Source organism: Aspergillus thermomutatus (assembly GCF_002237265.1).
Source record: "Aspergillus thermomutatus strain HMR AF 39 chromosome Unknown NODE_77, whole genome shotgun sequence".
In the NCBI taxonomy this organism is placed as follows: Eukaryota; Fungi; Ascomycota; class Eurotiomycetes; order Eurotiales; family Aspergillaceae; genus Aspergillus; species Aspergillus thermomutatus.
The window spans coordinates 1-22,752 of NW_020798126.1; the positions used below are offsets into that span (position 1 = coordinate 1).

Here is a 22,752-nt window from a genome sequence, read left to right on the forward strand (position 1 = left end):
GCCCCAGACAACTCGGAACTGGTCTTCTGGAAGAACGTCAACTCCTCGTTCATCGGGACGGGGCTGGAGGAGTATCTCCGCAGCAAGAAGATCAGGCAGGTGCTGTTTGCCGGGTTGACGACGGACCATTGCGTGTCGACGACGGTGCGGATGGCGGCGAATCTGGGGGTTGTGGATGTGTATCCGGAAGGACGGCCGGAGATCGGGGCGGATGGGCGGCAGACGGCGAAGCCGGTCGAGAAGGGGGTTGTGGTGCTTGTGGGGGATGCGACGGCGACGTGGGCCAAGGGCGGGTTTGATGCGGAGACGGTGCATGCGGTTTCGGTTGCGAGTTTGAGGGGGGAGTTTGCGGAGGTGATGAGTACGAGGGAGGTGGTGGAGTTGTTGGAGAGCTAGCTAGCTGGAGAAGATGAAACCAATGAGGTTGTATTCGCCACTGGAGTTGTGGCATGACAGATCTAAAATGTATATACTAGGATGGTCTCTAGGTTCAGACATTGCTGGGAACCAATCGAGGATTCATATGACCAGAGTCCTGACATCATCATCATCATCATCATCATCATCATCATCATCGATCGCTATATATAAGAAATGACTTCTCTTCTGCCTTATACTTATCACCATGTGTAGTAAGGAAAGATACTGAAACCATCACCATGTCCTTGAGACCTATTGCTACTACTATCCGGACCCCCCTCCGCTTTCGTCCCCTCCCCCTCCTCAGAGCCTACCATTCCCCGGAGCTTCATTCTAACAAAGGCGAGAAATGTAAGTCTCATCACAGCCAGAAGCCTATCAAATGCTCATCTCATCCATGGTGCATGTAGTCTACATCCCCGCCCAGTACCCCGACAACTTTGAATCTCCCTCCCTCATCAAGACGAAAGACAGCAACGGCCATGAGAGATGGGAGGAGATTGATGCGACCCTGAGCGAGGTGTCCGTCAAGGCGGATCGGGGCGATGTCCAATTCGAGATCAGCAAGCAGGAGAAGAGCAAAAAGATCGTTCGGCCGGATCTGGAGGCTGAGCCGACAGTTCACGATATGTGATGTGATGTGCGGGTATCAGGTGGTTCCATATTTTGTGTCTCGTCTGCGCTTGAGAATGTACCTTGGATCTGTTCTATATCTATGCCGCAATTGAAATGATCAAGCTGCAGTTTCAATCTCCTGCACTTCCACCTTCCTGTCTACCTGGGCATCTCGAGCATGCTGCCCCGGTGTCACGGTCCGGCCTCCCTTGGACGTCATGACACCGCCTGTAATTCCCCCCTGGGCAAAGAGTAGCGGGATGTCCTCCAGCTCCAGTCCCTTCGTTTCCGGGTAGAAGCAGTAGACCATCGGGATGAAGACGGCATTCAGCGCCGCAAAGATAATGAACGTTTTCCATCCGATATTCGCTACTCTCGTTAGTATGTCCCAGCAAGCATCTAGGAAGATGGCATACCAAACGCAATCGGCGTAATCTTCACCACCGCAAAAACAGCCATCCAGTTCCACCCGGACGCAATCGCCTGCATCTTCGTCCGCACCCGCGTGGTATTGATCTCCGCCGGATAGAACCACGGCACCGGCAACCAGCCCACCCCGTAGAACAGCTGGAAGATGAAAATGAACGCCGTGGCACCGAACGCCGCGCCCTCGCGGTCCAGCGAGAGGAGAATCGAGACCATCGCGAAACACAGACACAGGCCCGCGGAGCACACCATCAGCAGCGTGCGGCGGCCGAACCGGTCCATCAGGAGGACGGGGATGGCGCTGCCGACCAGATACGTGCACTGGGCGCACCCGCTCAGGACCAGTGCCAGGTTGCGGCTCATGCCCATGTTTTCCTGGAAGAGGACGGGGGCGTAGTAGTTGATCATGTTGGAGCCGGTGAACTGCTGGCCCAGCTCGATGGAGATGGTGATGAGCAGGCGGCGGAGGTTCTGCACCTCGCCCCAGGTGAAGAGCTCGGCGAATTGGAAGGGCCCGCCGCGCTGTTCCTCCTCCAGGCCCGTTTGGATGTCGAGGAGGGTCCGGGAGACGGTCTCGTCGGTGAGCGGCTTGTCTTCTATCGCGGCGATGACGGCGCGCGCCTCCTCGTACCGGTCGTGCTGCACCAGCCAGCGGGGGGTCTCGGGGAGGCCGATGATCTGGAGGACGAGGCAGACGGCGAAGACGGCCTGGAAGGAGAGGGGGAAGCGCCATTGGAACGAGGAGTCGGTGAAGCTTGTCCCGTAATCCATCCTTCCTCACCTCATCAACATCATCCATCAAAAACGAGAGCGGGAACCTACCAATAGGCTATCACAACCCCGAGAATCGTAACCGTCCCCTGCAGGGTCAATAATGCCCCCCGAATCCCCGCAGGCGAGCATTCACTCTGGTACACCGGCGCCGTCGACGAGTTCATCCCGTTCCCGATCCCCGTGATGATCCGTCCGGCGATAAGCTGCGCAATCGTATACGACGAGCCGAGGATCACCGTCCCGATCACCATGATCGCACCACCGGTCATGAGCATCGTGCGTCGTCCGAACCGCTCCCCGATGAAGTAGCAGACTATCGAGCCCACTACGCAGCCGATGTCATACAGCGCGGTGATGTTGCCCTGCATTGCGGCGTCGGGGTTGTGAAGTCGCGGCCGAAGCGGTTCTGCGCGCCGATGATGCCGGACATTACTCCTGCTTTTGTCAGTGCGGTCTCAGGAGAAGGGAAGAGAGGCGTACCTTGGTCAAATCCTAGTAGGAGAAAAGCCTGGCAAGAGGCCATGGTGATGGCTGTAATCAAGGCCTTGCCTCGGAAGTTGTGTTTCCAGAGTGGCATTGCTGTAGAACTTGTGCGTACTATCTCAGTAACCTCGAATGAAGCATATCGATGGATGCAAATCTCATAGACAGGGCCTGGGGATCTAATATCTGACCATGTTCGCTTCGCGGAATATTACCCCGACAGCAGTGAGGATTCCCCACAGTCAAGCCAAAGACTGGATGACGATCATCGGCTCATTTCTCGGTTTCTCTCGGGGAGATATGGGGGGGGTGTATACGGAGTAGTTTGTTCTTCGGATTGTGGAGACAGCAGTCATAGATCCAATAGGTGGTGCACTTGCACATCCTCTGCCCCTCGGGGTAAAGACTCCCGAAATGCGGAGGCCCGGGTTCCCGGGGAAGATGTCGACAGGAATAAAGACTGGCTCGAGGATAAATCATATCAAAAGGTGAGTGGTAGTTAGGCGTTATATGGATCGCGGACTGAATTATTGACACTCGATATTTAGAGCAGACTGAAGGGCATTGGCCTCTATGGTAGAAGCTATGGCTGAAAGAAGCTTTGTGGCTTGTCTAACCGAGACTTAATATAGAATTGGGATCATTATTACCTAGAAATGACAGTACTCTAGACAGCAAAACTCTCCATTGAAGTTCGCTTCCGGAAAATGCTTGACTTAAAAGAGTGACAGTTATTCACAGTGCAGTCCTAGACAAAGGTAGCTGTACCTGCCAAGTACCCTGGCAGAACCAGCTCTCTGACCGGTTCTGCAGGTACAACCCAAAAGACAAGATCAAGGTCGAAGCCTGACAGCTTAAGAAACAGTGATAGTAGCAGACCCGCTGCTCTGGTACCCCTCCGTAGCAACAATCATGTAGTTAAAGTCTCCCAACTCCAGACCCGCCTTCGCCCACGCATCAAAGTGGTTCTGCGTCGTCACAGTACCACCCACCCGGTTCGAAGTCCGAACAGACCAGTACTGGTTGAAAGTTGCCGTGCCCTCGATCGACGGCGCATTCTCCCGGGTCGTCTTGTAGATGTTGTAAGTGCCGTCGTCGCTCTCGACGCTGCCGAGAAGGGTTGCTCCAGTGGAGGGGTTATAGGAGCCGTAGCTCTCCACGATGTAGTATTCGACCAGCGGGCTGGTGGTCCAGCCGTACACGGAGAGGTAGCTGTTTCCGCTGGGGGTCCAGGTGCCGCTGTAGGTGACCGTTCTGATAACCTATTAGCATCGGACATAATCAAGAAGAGAGGAGGGAAAAGCGTACTCGGCACTGGCTGGGTTCCAACCCTTGCCAGCAACAAAGTTGCCGCAATTCGTCCAATCGACGCTGTACTCGCCGCCGTTGCCGTTGGTGTAGGTCACTTCACCGCCACCGTCGGTCCAAAAGGAGTAGTAGTAGCCGTTGTTCGTGCCAGTCTGAGAGGTGGTGAGCTGACGCTTGGCTAGCTCGACGTATTTCTCCGAGCCGGGCGCAGCCAGCACGCCAGCAACGGTGGAGAGAGCGAGAGCGAGAGAGGAGAAGGAGACCATATTGCAATGATTGCTCGAATTGCTTTGATGGTGAAGGGGAGGTTCCTCGTGGCGACTTCATGGCTTAAGTATTCGTCGATTCAGCGGATTTCAGCCGATGAAAGAATTACGAATCCGTTTATTAAAGTGAATCCACGATTCCAGCCAAATTGTTTCATGTTGTGATCGACACCCACTTTTGCCGGTGGGCCTTTATTATAACTGGATTGAAGGAGTGATCGGCAGGGTTGTCCTCGATTCGCCGAAACATGAATCATGGATGATGGAGCATTCTATGTATCAGGCAGAGTTCAGATGTGACAGGAAGATTGCTTTGTCGTATGATGCTGCATTTCAGGTTCCCATTTAAGCTTATTGATTGCCATATATAGGCTCGAGCACTGCGGAGAAACATCTGTCATCAGGTTAATGCTTGTCTCAGGAAGAAGCATCTGTAGAGCCATAGAATGCGGGCAGGTGAAGAATCCCCGGATTGCCGGCTGTGCAAGAAGTGATCATTGAACATTCTTTTCGGATAAAACGATGTCTGAGAAGTGGAATTATCCTGCACAATGCTCCATCAACATGGACCAGAATTAGCCTTCATTTTGCCGGCAGTCGTGAGTCGTGACGCTGCATGGAACTTTACTACTTTAGCCGAGTGTCTGGACTAATGAATATAGTTGGAGCCCTGGACATAAGTCTCTGTATTGACATGGATTAGTTTCTCTCGCAGCTATTGAGGCCATATACCTTAGCAATGCGTGATGCATTCATTGAGTGAAAGGTAGATTTCATGAGAGTAGTACGATTCTCATAAGTTTCCCTCGTATACATCAATAAGTGTATACAATCATAATCCCCCATTCTCTACTTTTACCGCGACATACGGGCTCCAACACGATTCAGCACCTTGATCTCTCGGGGTTTGACGTACAACGGCATTGTCGCCGCAAAGTAATCCTTATAGTACGGCTTGTTGGCTTGAAAACCTAGCTCAATATCAGATCCTGCAGCATTTAAACCTATGTTTATTGAAACCTACCTCAACGAGCCATTCCTTGGGTTTTGACCTGTCCCAGTCAGCTATGGTCTTCATATCTCACCAGGTCCCCGGATTTTCAGGATCTTGATATACCTCGAAGAATGTGCATTCCGGCTCTACAATGACCTGCTCATATACTGGCTTGAAGGCTTTCCAGAATGTGGGAAGATCCGCAGGCTCAATGTAGACCGTCATGTGGAGAGAGATGCCTTGGAAACTCGACATAATGCCAAATGAGAGGCTGGATTTGAGATCTGAATGAGTCGTATTCTTTGACTATTGACCATCCTCATAGCATCAAGTATTTATTCTGGAGATTGACGTGAGGTCGTAGCGGTCAGCATAACGTTATGCTGGAGATGGCGTCAAACCTATAGCTTATCAGCACTAATGTGTTGCTTTCCCTTTTCTGACAACTTGAATACCATTGAAACGAATGTAACATTACATTCTAAATGAATAGAATGCTAAATTTAGCAGGTCATGTCCCTTCTTATTGCAGCATTGTAGTATTTTCTAACTCCAGCACTTCTCATCCCCCGAAACTGTAAGAATGTGGAAGCTTCAGGGCTAAAGTGTCTAAAGGATGTAATTTTAGTTCCTCTCTAACGTCACCTGTCTAAGACACCCTTGCCACGCGCGTCACCATTGGAGTTATCTCCGGTAATACTCTGATCGACGGCAAACCAACCGACGAGACATTCCAGGGTCGCATTGGCTACGTCCAGCAGCAAGATCTTCATCTCAACACCATGACCATTCGAGAAGCCCTCGAATTTAGCGCCCTTACGCCAGCCCCGCCATGTTCCCCGAGAAGAGAAACTCGCCCACATCGAGGAGGTGATTTATCTTTAGACATGCAGGAGTTTGCCGATGCGGTCATCGGTGTTCCCGGCGAAGGACTGAACGTCGAGCAGCGGAAGCGGCTTACGAGGAGATGCTGGAGGTAATCAAGGACAGCCGTTGGCGCAACGTTTGGCGCGCTTCTCCCGAGTATCAACAAGTCAAGGCGGAACTTGCTCGTCTGCGTGCCTCAGAATCATCACAGGGACAAGCTGCATCTGTGGCGCCCTCGATCCATATGACCTTCTGGCAGGAGTTCCAAGAGGTTTTTTCTCGCGTTGCCAAGCATTTCTGGACATCGCCTTCGTACATTTACTCGAAGCTATGTCTTTGCGTACTAGCAGGAGGTTGCGAGGCTTCCTCTCAAAAACGAACAGAACTGACAAAGTAGTCTCTTTACCTCGGCTTCAGCTCCAACGCCACCAAAACGCTTCAGGGCCTACAGAATCAACTCTACGCCATCTTCATATATCTCGTCCTCTTCGATGTTGTCGTTCATGTTGTTGCGGCTGTGGGTTGTATTGGGCGTTTTGGGTGCCGAAGAAGGCGGGCGTGCAACGAAAGGGTTAGACTAGATCATAAACTATAGAGGAGTGTGCTAGGTTCGTATTATAGTCGCGGAGATAGACGGATAGAGAAATTCGGATATTGCAAACAGATTGCTTAATAGCTTCATTATGCAGCTCTATCGCTGATGTTCATCGTAAGGAGTGACACATTCGGTATTACATGAAAATGAGACAGGCAAATAGAGACACGCTCCAATGATAATTGGAGGCTCACAGACACAGGTACAGGATAGTCAGACAGGTATTAGAAAAGTACAGCAGGACAGGACAGACAATTTTTTCACTCGTCCTTCACTCATCGCAGTCCTCGGAGTCGTCGCCGCCCATGGACGAGTCATCGCCCTCATCGGCATCATCACCGCACTCGTCGCAGCTGTCGTCGCCGTTGTCGTTGTCGTCACCGGTAGTAGCGTCGGCGCCGGTCTCGTCGCAGTCCTCACCATTGTCAGAGCCCGAACCACCAGTCGCAGAGGCACCGGCCGAGGCGCTCGCACCGGCACTTGCGGAGGCCGAGGCAGAGGCCGAGGCGCTGCCGCTGCCAGTTGCACTGCCGCCGATGCTGATACCGCCGGAGCTGGAGCCAGAGCCGCCTGCGCTTCCACTGGCGGAGCCGCCGACAGAACCAGGGCTGGAGCCAGAACCTTCAGTCGGGCTGGAGCTGGAGTCGGAGCCGGAGCCAGTAGCAGAGGCACCAGTGTCGCTGCCGGCCGAACCGCTAGCAGAACCACCAGTAGAGCCGGAACCTTCAGTAGAGCCGGAGCCGGAGGTGGAGCCAGTAGCAGAGGCACCAGTGTCACCACCTGTAGAGCCTCCGGCAGAACCACTTGCACTTCCTCCAGCGCTGCCGGTGGCGTTTCCGCCTGCACTGCCGCTGACGCCGCCGCCAAGGGAACCGCCAGCAGATCCTCCAACGCTGCCAGAGCCGCCAACAGAACCAGAGCCTCCAACAGAGCCGGTAGCCGAACCTCCGAGAGAGCCAGTGGCAGAACCAGAAGACGAGCCTCCAAGAGCACCGGTAGCGGAGCCACCAGCGGAACCTCCAACAGTGCCAGAGGTAGAACCACCGGCTGAGCCTCCAACGGATCCTCCAAGCGAACCACCAGCAGCACCAGAGGCAGAACCTCCGACGGCACCGGTAGCAGAGCCACCAGCGGAACCACCAGCTGAACCAGATCCTGTAGCAGAAACGCCGGTATCGCCACCAGCCGAGCCACCAACTGAGCCGCCTGCACTTCCTCCAGCGCTGCCTCCAGCTGATCCTCCTACAGAGCCGCCAGCCGAGCCTCCTGCAGTGCCAGAGGCGGAACCACCGAGGGAACCGGTAGCAGAGCCACCAGACGAGCCACTGGCTGAGCCACTAGCTGAGCCTCCTGCAGAACCACTGGCGGATCCTCCGGCCGAGCCACCAGCAGAACCACCAACACTCACTCCTCCTTCCCCATTTTCGTCGCAGTCTTCGCCGTTATCGGAGCCACCAGCGGAGCCACCAGACGAGCCACTGGCTGAGCCACCACCATATCCCCCTGCTGAACCTCCAGCGGATCCTCCAATTGATCCTCCAAGGGAGCCACTGGCGGATCCTCCGGCCGAGCCGCCAGCAGAACCACCAGCACTCACTCCTCCTTCACCATTTTCGTCGCAGTCTTCGCCGTCGCCAGCGCTGCCGCCTAGACCAGCGCCGAAACCACCACCAAGATGACCGCCCAGTCCACCACTCAAAAGGCCACCCCATCCACCACTGTGTCCACCGCTGGCGCCAGCAGAGCCACTGGCTTCAGCCTCACAGGCTTCACATTCAGCCGATCCACCGAGACCGTGGGAGAGCAGACCGGCCAGGAGACCGAAGGTACGGGCCTCCACGCGAGATTCCTCCTTGGGGGGTTGGGAGATGGGAGTTAGGAGTTTGCCGGCATGAGTCGGGGCGGTAGAATTCTGATTTTGAGGAAGGGTATGCACCGGCGCAGCCAGTGTCGAGGTCGCCGAGAGGGCGAGAAGAGAAAGAACGAGTTGCATATTGAACGAAAGCAAGAACGATGGTATTGACTAAATGAGAAGAGAAAAGAAACGAGAGGAAAAGAAGGATGAGATGCTTCTACCAGAGGAGCAGTGAGTGGATGAGTGGATGATTAGGAGGAATCAGACGGGAAGTCGAGAGGTATTTATGCATTTGTGATCACCCTTTGAGAGCTGGGGAGATGTTCCTTCTGCCTTTGGAAAGGCATGATTCTATTCCGGGCGCATGAAACAATGGCGTCCATAGGGGACAGGGTTCGATTGTGATCCGAGTTTGGGACAGAGACAAGGACATGGGGTGAAACCTGCTAGCAACCCGAGTTGGGGCTCCAAGGTCTGATCCAGAGTAGCAGGCTACTTCACAGTAACATCGTCGCTATGTGGGTTCATGCAGACGTCGATGCGATAGATCTGTCCACCATGAGTGTCAGTTAGTCTTAGGGCAACCATTAATTAGCTCGAGGGTTACAAACAAAAACGAATTCCATGCTTGTCTTCATGTTATCCCAATAAAAACTCATCATCCAAGACTGCAATGGGATGAACCAGCCCAAGTCTCTATACCATAGCTCGGGATAAGAACAATGGGAAAGAGAGCTGATCTCGAGTCATGCGACGATTAGAGTTATGCTGGCGGAGACTCCAGCCTTTAGCACGAAAAGATTGAACACCGCACGAACGAGTCCTCATTCTGAAACCTTCGACTGTCAAGTCTTGTTTTCGCTCAAGCTCGAAATTTCGATCGTTTGATTTTGGCTAGATCATGCGATCATCAGGGATTTACGCCGTAGTTCGGTTTGAGACGTTCTAAATTTGGTCTTCCGATTACCCGCACCGTGCACAAATCAGCCGGAATGCCTTGTTGGGTAAAGAAAGCGAGAAGAATCGAGATGTAACGAACTAATGATCTACCGCGAAAGCAAGTATGTCTCAGGGTAGCATTGGAACTGGGTTCGAGGATCATTCAAGGTCCCGGTATGAGTCTGGCTGCATGAATTGAGTTTCCTATTGACATTATTGAGTCAATGATTTGTTCAGCCTGTCCAAATTCCCAGAGCAATAGTCCTCAACTCACCAGGTCAAGGCATGAGAAAACATCAAACAAGGCCAGCGTCTGAACTCCTGAGCAGTTCCTCTGTTGCAAACCATACTGACTAGCGGGACTTGAAACCGTCTAGTCGATTCCGTGGTGGATATCGCCAAACTCTGATCTTCGATGCCAAGCACCGGACTGTTTCTTCCTTTCTGCAGGAACCTTGGAGGCTGGAGCTTTTGGGGAACATGTCTCACTCCGAGGTGATCTATCCGTGAGTCTTGATGGTGGAGTGGCCATCCCGTGATGATGTCGCCGACTGTGGTGAGCTCTCACCATGATTGCGTTGTGGTTCTGTGTGTGCAGGTGGATGAAACTCAGGGGTCCGACTAGACTGGTAGAAGCAGGTAAACAACCCCTGCCGCCAAGACCTCCGAGATTCTCCCCAGAATCTTCCCCAACATCGATCGATTTACTGATCAGTAATGCGAAATCCTTAGAATTCTTATCTAACATCCACCGGAAAGATGTGTTTCTAGCGTTGTGCGTGTTGAACTCGAATCAATCACTGCTAAATATAGCCATTCCTGAAACCTGACTATGCACTCGCGAGGACTCTCGGCTATCTACATCCTGGAAGATCAACATATGGCGCAATGAATAATTGCCTCAAGCTACACTGATCCCGGTGCTATAATTGTGCTATAATTGTGCTATAATTGATGCGTGAAGCGTTTGTTTTTCCTATTCGCGTATATGCTGATTGAAAACCCTGGATACTAATGTGTGTTTGTGATAGACGATCTACTCATCCTCTTCCTGTTGGGGATAAAGGTCTGAGTGAACATCTTAATCCGAGTACTATACCTAGAGACCGGACAGGAGCAGTATATGGAGTATGCTCAATACACTAGGAATTCCAAAGCCCATTGCTCGTTCAGATTGTGATCTCTCCGGTTGCTATACTAAGACAGCTGGTGCTGCAGACCAGATTATACCTAAGGCTGTAGAGCAACATGGTACTCAAAGGCGCAGTGTTCAAGCAGGCCTCTTAATATCATGACAGGCAGGAATCCATAACGAAATACGTGGTTCATAATAAGAAGAAATTGACTGAAAATAATACCAAAAATGGACTACGGACTATGCGCTACGGGCTGTGATTCTGCCTGGTACAGTATGAACGGACTACTACCTCAGCAGGCTGGTCCACTGCATCCAATGGGATACTTGGAAAGAAAAGGGAGACTCGATGTAGGATGAGGAAGACAAGAATGGAGAATAATCAATCATGGTTATTGAGGTTACCGCTGAACAGCTCGATATTGTGACGAAAACGACCAGCCGATTTCATCCGACTTCTTCGAATAAGCATATCTTCGGTATAGAATTGCTCATCACGGCATCTCAGTTGCTGTTGCTACAATATGTCCTTTCCCCCACCGACCTTCAGTCAAGTCAACGGCTGAAACTGGAATCCTCAACATCAACGCAACCTACTTTGGAGTCAAAACGCTTACTCCTCCCACATACTCCCGACCAAACAGTTTACTAGCCAGGGCTCAGAATGACAACGCCTATCAACAGACACATCCACCAGGTGAGACTCCAGCTCGTCATGACAGTGACTGATATTTAGCGGGAAAAAGATAGATAAACTCACCTCCAGCACCAACATAACCCTCTACCGAAAGATTGGGAATCAGGATTGAGAATCACAACAACTCTCAAGCCCAGAAGTCGACGCCGCCCACACACACGCCTTCGTGTTCTCCCTCGACAAGGTCCACGCCCTGGGCAAAGACCCAGCCACGCTCTACCGCTCGCCGGAGAACTACAGGTGGCAAGCACGCGTATATGGGGCTGCTAGATGTCTTCCACCAGCTGCATCGCTCGAATCATCTCCGGCAGGCGGCGCATCATGAGTATTACCGTGGTCGTTGGCGGGAGATTTTTGTTACGCCGGATAGGATTCGAGAATTGCCTGCTGACGGGGGTCAGAGCCTCCAAAGCTCGAGTTACTATTTGTATATAAGTGAGTGCCCTAATTTCTACTGAGCAGCTACGGTAAGATTCAAGATGAGATTAATGTCATTGGTCATAAATACTAATCATAAAAGACATCGTCATGGCATAAGTGGATATCAAGTCCATTCAGCTTCAAACTTGCAAAAGAAAAGATGCGATGGGTATCATGTTTAGAAACCACGCTGGGTGCCCAGGGTGCCACGGTTGTCCAAGTCGGAATCAACACGGGGATCCATCTTGTTCATCATGTTGGAGTTGTGGGGTCCCGCGGTGTGAGTGGCAGTGCCTGGGGTGTTGTAGCTGTTAGAAGCAAGAGCCTCATGGCGGGCGCGGTTATCCATGTCAGAATCCACGCGGGGGTCCACCTTGTTCATCAAGTTGGAGTTGTGAGGACCGGCGTTTGTGCTGTGGGTGCCCATGCCAGTGCCCATGCCAGTGCCAGAGCCGTAGGCGTGACCGGTACCATAAGAACCAGCGGTTCCGTGGTTACTGCCGTAGGCATTACCAGAGTAGGCGCCGCGGTTGTCCATGTCAGAGTCAACCCGAGGGTCCATCTTGTTGGCCATGCCAGAGCTGTGAGGGCCATAGGCACCCCCCATGGTCTCATGACGGGTGCGGTTATCCATGTCGGAATCGACACGAGGGTCCACCTTGTTCATGAGGTTAGAGTTATGGGGGCCGGCATTCGAGCTGGTGTGGTTGCCGAAGGTGTTTCCGGGGCCGGTACCGTAGGCACTGCCAGTGGTGCCGTGGGTACCGGTGGTTCCGTAAGCACCACGGTTGTCCATGTCACTGTCAACCCGAGGGTCCATCTTGTTGGCCATGCCAGAGCCGTGAGGGCCATAGGCACCTCCCATGGTCTCATGGCGAGCACGGTTGTCCATGTCAGAGTCGATACGGGGGTCCACCTTGTTCATCATGTTCGAGTTGTGAGGTCCGGCGTTGGTAGAAGTCGAAGTGCCGTAGGTGTCGCGGGCACCGCTGGCATAAGCGCCGGTGGTGGCTCCAGCGCCAGTGTAGGCGGCACGGTTATCTGAAAGAGTCAGTAAGTCATTACAAGTATTGGGTTAGTGCTTCTTACCTCTGTCGCTGTCAATGCGGGGATCAACCTTGTTGGCGACATTGGAGCCGTGAGGACCATGGGTTCCACCAATAGCTTCATGCCGGGCGCGGTTGTCCACATCAGAGTCAACGCGAGGATCAAGCTTGTTGGCAATCTTGGAGTTGTGAGGGCCGTGGTTCGTGCTGGTAGAGCCGGTAGCAGTGTGGTGGCCATGGCCAGGCTCGATCGTGCGAGGACCGTGGGTGCTGGTATGAGCGACCTTTTCACCATCCGGGCCGGTGGTTATCGTGGCATTGGAACCAGAGCGGTGGTCTTTATGCTTGCGGTTAGCATTTGCAGAAGAGCTTGAGGTGAACATGACTTACCACGATCGCTGTCGACACGGGGATCGAGCTTATTGGCGAGCTTGGAGTGGTGAGGACCATGGTTGGTGGTATGAGTGGTATCGGTAGTGCCATGAGTGCCAGTGGTATTGGAGGTGTGGGTGGAATCGTGGTGATGGCCAGTAACGGCGTCCTTCACCTTGTGCACGAGTCCAGACATTATGACAACTTATTCGTTTCTTGGGTATATTTCGAGAAGATAGAAGATAGAAGATAGAGAGTTCGATGATGATTTCGATTGCTGTATGCTGAAGATCAAAGCATTTCAAGAACATCATGAAGCTTTATATCTTTTTCAGTCCATCAAAACATATGACGTCACCTCTAGAGGTTGATGCAAAAACTCAATTCATGCGCGTTTCATTCACTCATGGGTCCCTCCACGTCAAGCCTGTCATGATCAGCTCCTGGCGGTCCCTGAATCGAGCTGCCAGATACAGGGTCTGGGGTCATATCATCATATGTCGTCATATCGAGGATACCAAGACATTATGTAACCCATTTCAAGGAAATCAGCAAAGGCTCCCTTCACCAGCCACAGGGGTAACGCCACAACAGTCTACTTTGCTCGAAGTCTCCTGTCATGATAATGTCATTTCGTCGTGAAGTATCAAAAGGTATTGACTGATCTCAGGTCGACTGGCAGATGAGGAGAACTTATATCACTCTTAGCTACATAGCTGGAACTTTTCCACCAATCGAGCTGGGAAGAAAGACACACGAGGTTCGCCCGGAGGACAATCAGATCAACCTTATCTCCGGTATAAGCCACAGGGACCGTCACTGCTTCTTTATTTTTAGGATCCAGTCTTCCAGTTGCAGCAATCAAGGGTGATGACTGATGCATGGAGCACTGAGCAATCGCTGATCATGACTTCAGCCTTATGTCTGAGGCGCCTGGATTAACTCAAAGAGGTTAGACTGGTGCGGGACAGCTTGACGCGTCGCGGTGGATATTTTGCCTCAGGCATTGGTCGCTGATGTCATCCTCTACGTCCAGGACGATTCCATAGAGGGGTATCAAAGGGGTATCTTGTACAGTGATATCATAAGGTATTCTGTGCAATGATAGGTTTGATTTCTCCCGCTGTGGAGATTCTCAACATGGTCAATTGTCCTTCGAATGTGGTAGCCTAAGCCGCCTTTACTTACTCCTATGTCTATTTCTTCGCACCCTACAGGTAGAACTTGTTGGGGATAGATCTACAATTGGACAGCTAATTACTTTACATGAGATCATATGTGCTTCGTGGTGTATCTACATTGGATTGCTAAATGTATTTGTCAATCCTGAGACTAAGTCGATTCTGAGTCATCATGACTCATTGCGCAAAGTAACTAGTAGAGTTGCATTATTCAAGAATTGATTCTATATCACTTGCGGGAGGGTATCTAAGCCCTCTTGTTGTTGATGCCAAGGAGCTCAACCTCGCTATAATCCAGTCAGCTCTGCTATCACTATCCGCAGCACACAGGGATGAACTTACAAGATGAGGGTAGAGTTGCCAGGGATGACAGGAGGGAAGCCACTAAGATAAAAACGTCAGTTCTACCAACACACGATGTCCAGCCGCAGACACATACCGAGCGCCATAGCCGTAGTCACTAGCACCCATTAGCAAACGGAATAGCATCAACCGAAGGTCAGGCAAACTTACGGGGTAATGGTGAGGACAGCCTTCTCGCCAAGGCTCATCTGAGGGACACCCTCATCCCAACCTATCCTCGTCAGCGCAGAACATCCTAGCGGATTCTGATCAAAATACCCTTGATGACACGGCCAGTACCAATCTGGGTCTGGAAGGGGTCATTCCGGTCGACGGAGCTGTCGAACCTGGGGTTGACCATCAGTAATCTTTATCATCTGAGGAAAGGCAGGGAAACCCTGCTCATGAAAAACAGTAGATAGCTATATTTGTCACCTACTTTGAGCCGTCGGTCAGTCTACCAGTGTAGTGGATGGTGACAAAGTCGCCCTTCTTGGGGAAGTCGACGCCATTGCCGGCGGCCTTGGTTTCCTTGGTGACACCCATTGTGATTTCTGGTGGAGATTTGAGGAAGATGGAGATGGAGTTGGAGTGGGATACTGAGATCAGGAGAAGGAGGAGATTTTTGCTGATTTTACAGGAGCAGATCTCCAGGGCGGGGTATCTCAACAAAAAGGGTATGAGGTGGGGGCACACCCCACTACTGCAGCTTCTCATTGGTCAACTACTGGGAGGAGCGAAATTATGTCATTCTTGGCATGTGATTAAAGATCAGTGACTTTTTTGATGTTCAATGCTACAGGTATCAATCTTCGACTCTTGGATGGCGATATCTTCTCTTGTTGCTAGAAATATAGCTCTATTCTTCCAGGATAGTGCGGATATATGTCCATCTTCATCAAAATCTGATTTGGAGTGAATGAACTCCATCCTCAATTGCCCATATTGGTGAGAAATTTGTGCTGAACCTATACAAAATTGTTAGCAATGCAGAAGAGGACTAGCAATGCTCTACGCTAAAGTACAAAAGCACAGGCGACAAGAGCTAATGTCATTACCTTCGAGTACTTCCCTTGCAAATCGAATCGAGGACCTTGTGTCAGTGTGCAACTATCTACTGATAGTCATGCCTAGTGACAGTCTACTCTAATGTCCATTAGGCATGACTGTATCACTGCAATGGCATGTATCTGTGGTGTTGTGACCTTTGAAAGGTGGAAATCGCAGTCGTCAATTACGAAGAGCCAAGGGCGCCATGGCGGGAGTAAGGCGCAGGTAGAGATCTTGACAGATCTGCCACGCTCGCTCTGAAGCAGCATGCCGAGAAGCCATGGCTAGAAGCCAGTGCATTCCTTTCTGTATGTATCTTGGAATTAGCACTGGATATTTGGCTCCGTGCTTGATGCGAGAATCCAGCTCGATCAATAGCACAGTGAGCGCCTGCATGAGATCATGCAATATGCAGCACCAGGGAGCAATGCGACCCAGCCAGATGATGTCAGGCTCATCGGGCAACTGCGAGAGCATATTGCAGGCCGCGTTGGTGCAGATTTCTGACATCTCCTTCCACCAGGGGCTTGTAGCTTGACCACTTCGCTCCCATCGGTGAATAGCGATCCGGGCAATCGTCATTTTCGCGCTATAGAACTGAAAAGCAAGGCACCATCGCTGCGTCTCGAATGTCGTGTCCTCCTGGGCGCGACTGAACTGGAATGGCTTGGGCAGCTTCGTTTGCAGGGAATTGATGGTCGAGATAAGCTCTTCAAGGGCCTTTTCCACTGAATAGCTGCTCGACCTGGTGGTCGCAGGAGCATAAAGCAGGTTGATTGCACATCGCATAATCCGAGCTATTTCAACCGTGAACAGAAAATAGAGCGACATGCACGGCATGACCGAGGGAAGGTCGGTTCTGGAATCCCGAGCCGCTGTGGACAGCAGGGATTTGGAAAGAGCACTTCGAGCATTCGAATCCGCGAGCAAGCGAGCAACAGATGCATCCCGAAACTGCTCCTCGTCAAATGGAAGAGGCAATGGCGCCGTGCAGAACTGATTCGCCACGCTGTACGGCCGACCCGTCATGACTGACAGAGTAGTTTCGAGAACGAAGATTGACCACCAAACTCGACAACGAAGCTCTTTCGAGATGTCCAAGGTATCTTTGCTAACACTCCTGAGATGAAGACCCATAGCGATGGCGGAACGAGTTGCCGTGCCGGATATTCTCCAAGCCCTGTCAACAGCCGTGTCAGACCAAGGGACATGATGAGTCAAAGGTCATACTCGAATCCATACTCACCTATTCACTTGGCCAATGGTCAGCAGATAGAATGCAGCAAGTCCTTCGACTTGAGCTTGTTGGATGTCAGGGTGAGGAATCAAAGGAGTATCAGCCAATCCCAGCTTGCTTCCCCGGGAGAAGTATATCGATGGGTCGTGCCATTCATCTGTCTCATCGAGATAAGTCAAGCTCAAGTGCTGCGCTGCAATGGCAAGGATCAAGTTGAAAATAGCCAGCCATTTTTTTGGTGGCTTGGATTGAGCCTCAGAGTATATCCGCCGATATTGGTGTAAAAATACTGTTTTGCCGACGATCGGGAACCCAGGATGCACCATGTCAAAGTAAGTATCGAGAAGTTCGTCTGCGACATCTTGCGGGGGGATAGCGAATGGCTGCACCGAGAGATCAACCGACAGGTCCTGATCGTCCAGAAAATAATTGACGGAGCCGATAGAGTCTGCAAAGAAGCCGTCTGGAGTTTCTGGACCTAACCAAGAGGCATTCTGCCGGAGCCCTTTCCGCTTCAATTGATGCAGCCATGACCTCCCCGAGTGTGCACCGATAAATCCTGTCGCCTGAGTTGTCTTGTCCTTGTTGAAGTCTTCCTCGACGGGATCGGTGGACGGGGTTACGAGGCGGGTAATAACGTCGGTCGATAGATCGCTGCTCGGACTAAGACTTCCAGGAGGCGTCTCCTTCAGAATTGTGTTAGTCCGAAAATATTTGTTTTCCAGCACTCAAAGGGACTTACCTTTTCCAGAGCCTTAGCGATCAATGGTTGGTCCCTAGCATCGGCGCTCGGTTGAATGCGCCGCAGCAGACGGTAGAATTCCTTCACCCGCTGCTCGAGATCCTGTAGACGTCTCACGTTGGGGTCAGTAACACGAACAATGTACCAAACCATTGGAGCAATTAGCCTACCTCGCGACCTTCTCATTCTTGCTAGCTACAAACACGCACTCGATTTTCAACTCGCGGCATCTCTCACATGGCGATCCCCCGGTGCATTTTGCCTTTTGCTCCCTGCAATTGATACAGGCCCTGGTCGCTCGACGGGTCCGAGGCTTTGCCGTGATGATCCGCGGTAAGCTGACCTTGGGCAACGATTGATTTGATGGTGATTGTAGGAGACTGTCGTCTTTCTGGGTACCACCTGGTGAGCCTGCTCTCTGACGTTTTCGTATCTGAGAAGTTTGACTCCGGGGTTCCATATGGTAAGAAACTAGTCAAGTGATGGATTCAGACATAATTGAATGACTGTGAGACAATTGCTGTATGATATTCGCGGGACGATTGGGGTCGCTCAGAACTGGAGATTGGGCATTTAAAGTACGTAGATCATGCCTGAGCCACATGTTTGCGAATTGCGGGACGATACGGGTGACCGGGTCCAGAGCTGTCAGAATGTCACACTCGGCCGTTTTCCCTTTCAGGTAATTAGGGTTCCAGAACATTCTTGTCGATTCCTTACATTTTTGGTGCGTGCGCAGCCACAGACGCAATGACTGGTCTCCTGGCCATGGAACAACCGGGGTACTTTTCGATAATTCCAGTCACAATTGAAGAATTTCATGATCAGTGGATTTCCCGTATACTTTATCCGCATAAATAAGCAAAGTAGACTGGACTGTCAAGGACTCGAGAACACCGGGATGACGTCACTGAGCGACGATGTTGATGCCACAACCTGAAGGCTCCACACTCAAGCCACTTTCATCAACACAAGCCACATCGAATGATCGAAGGGAATTCTCCAATCATCTGTGACTTTTCAGGGTGCATCTATTTTTATGTGACACGCTCAGCATGATTCGCATCAGTTTGTGGGGATCATTGATAATCAAACGCACGGCTGCACCCTGCCTCACAAAGCTCAAGGCGCCAAAACAATAACAAATGTTAGCACGCGCCGAACAAGTTGGCTCTTCACTTTCGAATGTTCCTAGCTTGCTCTCTGGGCCATAAACATCGAGAGATAGCGCTGCTGTGATGCTCTCCCAAAGCCAACCCCGGCTGCTACCTCTAAAGAGCCAGGCAAGGAGCTCAGCACGATCAACGGCCATGACTTTGTCTCTTCCCGGTCAGTGATTGCTATTTATGTCATTACTGGTAACCCCTGGCTGAGGGTTTTACTTATCCTAATCTTTTCGAGGATAGACCAGATATGGACGCGTTCATATCTTCGAAGATTGTGCAGGAGCATGAGTTCTAGGCAACCTCGGCCCTTTGCTTTCCATGGTCACAATGCCAGAGCTATTCATAGCATTTCTGCGGTGAGAGGTCGTCACTAAGCTAGACGAATCTTGATGGTTCGGCTTTAAAGGTCCCTATACCTTAATGAACCGCCAGATCGAAAACAGCCAGCGGAATCAGATAGCCGAGGAACAAAGAATTGGGATGATGATCACCTTGTCGATATTCCAGTCTTCGACTTTTCAAAAAGTATCAGCTGAGACGTTCAATCTTGAATTCCTTTCGGTGCTATACCGTCTCTTCTCTGGATGATCTTCCTAAGCCATCGGCGCTGTGACAAGGGACGCCAGCCAGGCAGTCACATACCAGTTCCCAATCCCTGCACCTACGCAGTCAAAATTTGTGCGATCAACATGAGTTACACTAACCTCTCCTGTTTAGTCTCGGAATACTTCAAACACTCGGATTGCGTCAGTTCCAGGGTATATGGCGTTGCGAGAGCGTTACCAAGGAAGGGGAGGTATCTGGAAATCGTTCATATACTTACAGTAAGATACTACTAAGCATCTAGGTTTGCTACAGCAGGAATCACGTCGCCCGCGTAATACTCAGTCGTCGACAAGGAGATAGTTGCCTGGGGATGGGTGTCTTGTCTTGGAATTAGAACATAAGAGCAGGTACGTTTAAGAAGGTCATTACGAACGAGTTTCGGTTTCGTCTGCGAGATGGCTTCCCTCGTCGAGGCCACTGCCATATTAATCCACTAGTTGAAGCTAAGGGTCGTGCACAATCTTAAGGTTGCTCCTAAAAGCCCGTAATACGCTTCTACAGGCTGCTATTGTACCTATTGCTCTTTCCAGTATTGTATCTAAGCGAAAAAGAAATAAATAATATAATCCTGTATACTGAACCTATACACAACAAATACAGTACAAAAACCACAAATCCATCCCGCCATAATCATCACAAAGCTACAAGCAAAGAACCGCCCAAACACTTTATACATCAAGCACTTTTCTTCCCCCCCTCAACAGAAGAATCAAGTACATCTCGCCCTCCTCTTCTCAATATAATTCGTGATCGGCCCATCCCCACACCTCGCATGCCTCACCAACTCCTCCTTCAGCGAGATCAACCCATCCCGCAGACTCTGCACCTGGCACTGCAGCTCGCGTTTCGCAAGCGCCAGGTCCTCGAACCGGGATTGCAGTTGCTGGATGTACTGCTTTTTCTTGGAGCGGCATTTCGTGGCCGCCGCGCGGTTTTTCTGGAGGTAGCGCTGCCGTTTGAGGGAGTCTGTTTGGGAGTCTGTGCCGTGCGGGGATGGTGCTTTGGAGGCTGGTGCTGTGAGAGATTGGGGGTTTATATGTAGAGTCTCTGCGCTGGCTTGCGAGGCTGTCCAGGGGAAGGGAGATTGCTGGTCGAAGTAGAGAGGTTGAGGGGGGAGGTTGGCGTAGGTGTAGAGCTGGGGAGGAGTGGTATAGGTGTATGCCTCGGCGAGGCTTTTCGATGCTTCTGGTGGAAATTGGGAATATTGGGTGGCGTAGGTGTATTGTGTGTCGTAGGCGGATTGATCAGACGAGAAGGATCCCGTTGGAGTTGTAGTCGTGTAAGTGTCTGTCGAAGAAGGATAGTATGGTGGCAAGAAGGTGTTGTAGTCTCCCGGGCTGTAGCTGGGAGGGGGATATGTTTCTGTCATTTGAGTGCACATATTGGGTGTATCACAACGAGAGTGGAGTGGATAATTGAAGGGAGTGAGGAGTGACCAGTCTGCCTAGGACTGAGGAGCCATGATATATGCGTGCCACCTCTTCGGCTAGACAGACGAGGCAGTACGCATAAAGCTGACAGAAAACGTCTGCGCGACATGGTTACGTTTGAGTCTCTTTTGGGCCTAACTCAAACTTCTTGTACTTGGACGTACTTGGGATACTCTTGCGAGTCATTGGTGGATGTGATTCAGCTTGAGTCCAAGATAGGCCTTAGTATGGCAATTAGCATTAAAGTGGAGATGACTGACTCTAAGCCACCGATTCGAATCGAAGCTCTCTTCCCGTGTCTTTGCCGACCTTGATAATCATCAATAATATCGAGTCTGATATCAAACGATTCAAAGCTAATGCAGCCGAGTTGCAATCCCGAACGCAGATACTCCTTATCGTTTCCCGTCATTCGTCGGAAGATATGGGCGCGATGGCTGGTTGATTAGGCCTGCAGGGTGACTGCGTCGGGAACAGTCTAATCAGACCTCTGTTAGCTAGAACTGCCAATTTCGGGGTTTGGAGTGTGGTTTATTTTCCCGGGTTCTTCGGTTGGTGCTTGATTTGGAGGGGGTTGGTTGAACGGTGCGTGCGTGGTGATGATCATTGTTCAATGGGGCAGAAAGTACCTCGAATGGTGGCGGTTGAGTTTGAGATTGCGGATCGGGTGTAACGGCAAATTGTGTCTGGGATAGCCGATTCTTCTCCTCGTTCTGAATACCTTCGACGATTGAGGCAGTGTATTCATCTCAAGAAGACACCTAGAGCTGTTTGGGGTTAATTTGGTTCATCTCGGGCGAGAACAGACCAACACTCGAGCTATCGCAAATCAACCAGAACAAGACAGACCGATGCTCAGAATCTCATCCTGCACATCGACATACCGTTTTGGTAGACATTCCTGGATATTGATTCTCATTGGTGTTAGATACGGGCCAGCTCTCCAGTGATTCTGTGGGGTTGCCAAGGAAGATTTTCGATCAGGCAATCCGACCCTCGAATGAAGTAACTGAGTCGATGCATATCATTTCGATCGAGATATGAATGGTCCGGATGCCTTCCCCGACCGTTGAGCAGACCATCACCAAGACATGGCCAAGCTGAAGCCAATACTCGATGAGGGGTAACATGGTCAACAACCAGCCCCACCACGAAAACAGGCTCAATCTCAAGGGGATTGCCAATGGTCTCGACGGGATACTTTTCCCTGACCTACCAGGTATCTTGCTTATGTTGGATTGGATAAAGAACTCCTTTTGGCTCTGATGATGACGCGGACACTGGATGTAGTCAGCGTTTGGATCTATAGTATACAGTGTCATCGCTGCTTTGAGGATGGTCTTTGAAAGCCTCCGACGGCTACAGTCGGCCAATACGAACTGAACCTCGTCATGTTTGTAATTCTCAATCCCTCTTCCTTTGTGCTGAGTAGATATTCATAGGAACTCGAGTTCCGTGGCATCTTGCTCCATTCCCACTATTGAAGCTTGTCAGAAGAGATCTGCGTCGGCAGGGATCCCATCAGGATTCATTTCCAGGACTGCACTATGAAATCAAACTGCATGAGAGGTACCTACAGAACGGATCCTTGGGTTTCTGAAAGAGTTTTGGCGTTTCCTCTTTGGTCGACCTCATTTGCCAACCGTCTTCTATTGGCGGAAGGGTACTCGGGGAATTCATCGATAGTTCCGAAAACTCAATTCATGTCAACTTGACCAAAGAGATAGTCAATACTCGAGACCTCATAAAGTGGAGCAGTGCACAGGACGCAAACCGGTTCTGAGGA

General features: G+C 51.1%; 7 protein-coding genes across 7 annotated transcripts; 1 reads left to right on the forward strand and 6 right to left on the reverse strand.

Moving 5' to 3' along the window:
- Window positions 1–659: 659 nt before the first annotated feature.
- On the forward strand, window positions 660–1,054 carry CDV56_100215 (uncharacterized protein; the record flags this gene model as incomplete). The annotated part of the gene is made up of 2 exons (XM_026753834.1): window positions 660–771; window positions 831–1,054. 2 exons carry the CDS (start codon window positions 660–662, stop codon window positions 1,052–1,054), a joined length of 336 nt encoding a protein of 111 aa, XP_026615016.1.
- Window positions 1,055–1,153: 99 nt separating this feature from the next.
- Window positions 1,154–2,603, reverse strand: CDV56_100357 (sugar porter family MFS transporter; the record flags this gene model as incomplete). The annotated part of the gene is made up of 3 exons (XM_026753976.1): window positions 1,154–1,404; window positions 1,452–2,233; window positions 2,284–2,603. The coding sequence occupies 3 exons, from the start codon at window positions 2,601–2,603 to the stop codon at window positions 1,154–1,156; spliced, it is 1,353 nt and encodes a 450-aa protein (XP_026615017.1).
- A 969-nt stretch (window positions 2,604–3,572) lies between these two features.
- On the reverse strand, window positions 3,573–4,292 carry CDV56_100752 (glycoside hydrolase family 11 protein; the record flags this gene model as incomplete). Its single annotated transcript, XM_026754371.1, has 2 exons — window positions 3,573–3,972; window positions 4,027–4,292. 2 exons carry the CDS (start codon window positions 4,290–4,292, stop codon window positions 3,573–3,575), a joined length of 666 nt encoding a protein of 221 aa, XP_026615018.1.
- A 2,727-nt stretch (window positions 4,293–7,019) lies between these two features.
- Window positions 7,020–8,741, reverse strand: CDV56_101274 (uncharacterized protein; the record flags this gene model as incomplete). The annotated part of the gene is made up of 1 exon (XM_026754893.1): window positions 7,020–8,741. The coding sequence occupies one exon, from the start codon at window positions 8,739–8,741 to the stop codon at window positions 7,020–7,022; it is 1,722 nt and encodes a 573-aa protein (XP_026615019.1).
- Window positions 8,742–11,972: 3,231 nt separating this feature from the next.
- dprB lies at window positions 11,973–13,408 on the reverse strand (the record flags this gene model as incomplete). The annotated part of the gene is made up of 3 exons (XM_026755592.1): window positions 11,973–12,835; window positions 12,884–13,177; window positions 13,231–13,408. The coding sequence occupies 3 exons, from the start codon at window positions 13,406–13,408 to the stop codon at window positions 11,973–11,975; spliced, it is 1,335 nt and encodes a 444-aa protein (XP_026615020.1).
- Window positions 13,409–14,640: 1,232 nt separating this feature from the next.
- Window positions 14,641–15,281, reverse strand: FPR1A (FKBP-type peptidyl-prolyl cis-trans isomerase; the record flags this gene model as incomplete). Its single annotated transcript, XM_026755957.1, has 6 exons — window positions 14,641–14,680; window positions 14,736–14,777; window positions 14,833–14,853; window positions 14,907–14,967; window positions 15,015–15,082; window positions 15,175–15,281. The coding sequence occupies 6 exons, from the start codon at window positions 15,279–15,281 to the stop codon at window positions 14,641–14,643; spliced, it is 339 nt and encodes a 112-aa protein (XP_026615021.1).
- A 684-nt stretch (window positions 15,282–15,965) lies between these two features.
- On the reverse strand, window positions 15,966–20,917 carry CDV56_102510 (putative C6 transcription factor; the record flags this gene model as incomplete). Its single annotated transcript, XM_026756129.1, has 5 exons — window positions 15,966–16,965; window positions 17,032–17,708; window positions 17,765–17,876; window positions 17,935–18,197; window positions 20,318–20,917. 5 exons carry the CDS (start codon window positions 20,915–20,917, stop codon window positions 15,966–15,968), a joined length of 2,652 nt encoding a protein of 883 aa, XP_026615022.1.
- Window positions 20,918–22,752: the final 1,835 nt, after the last annotated feature.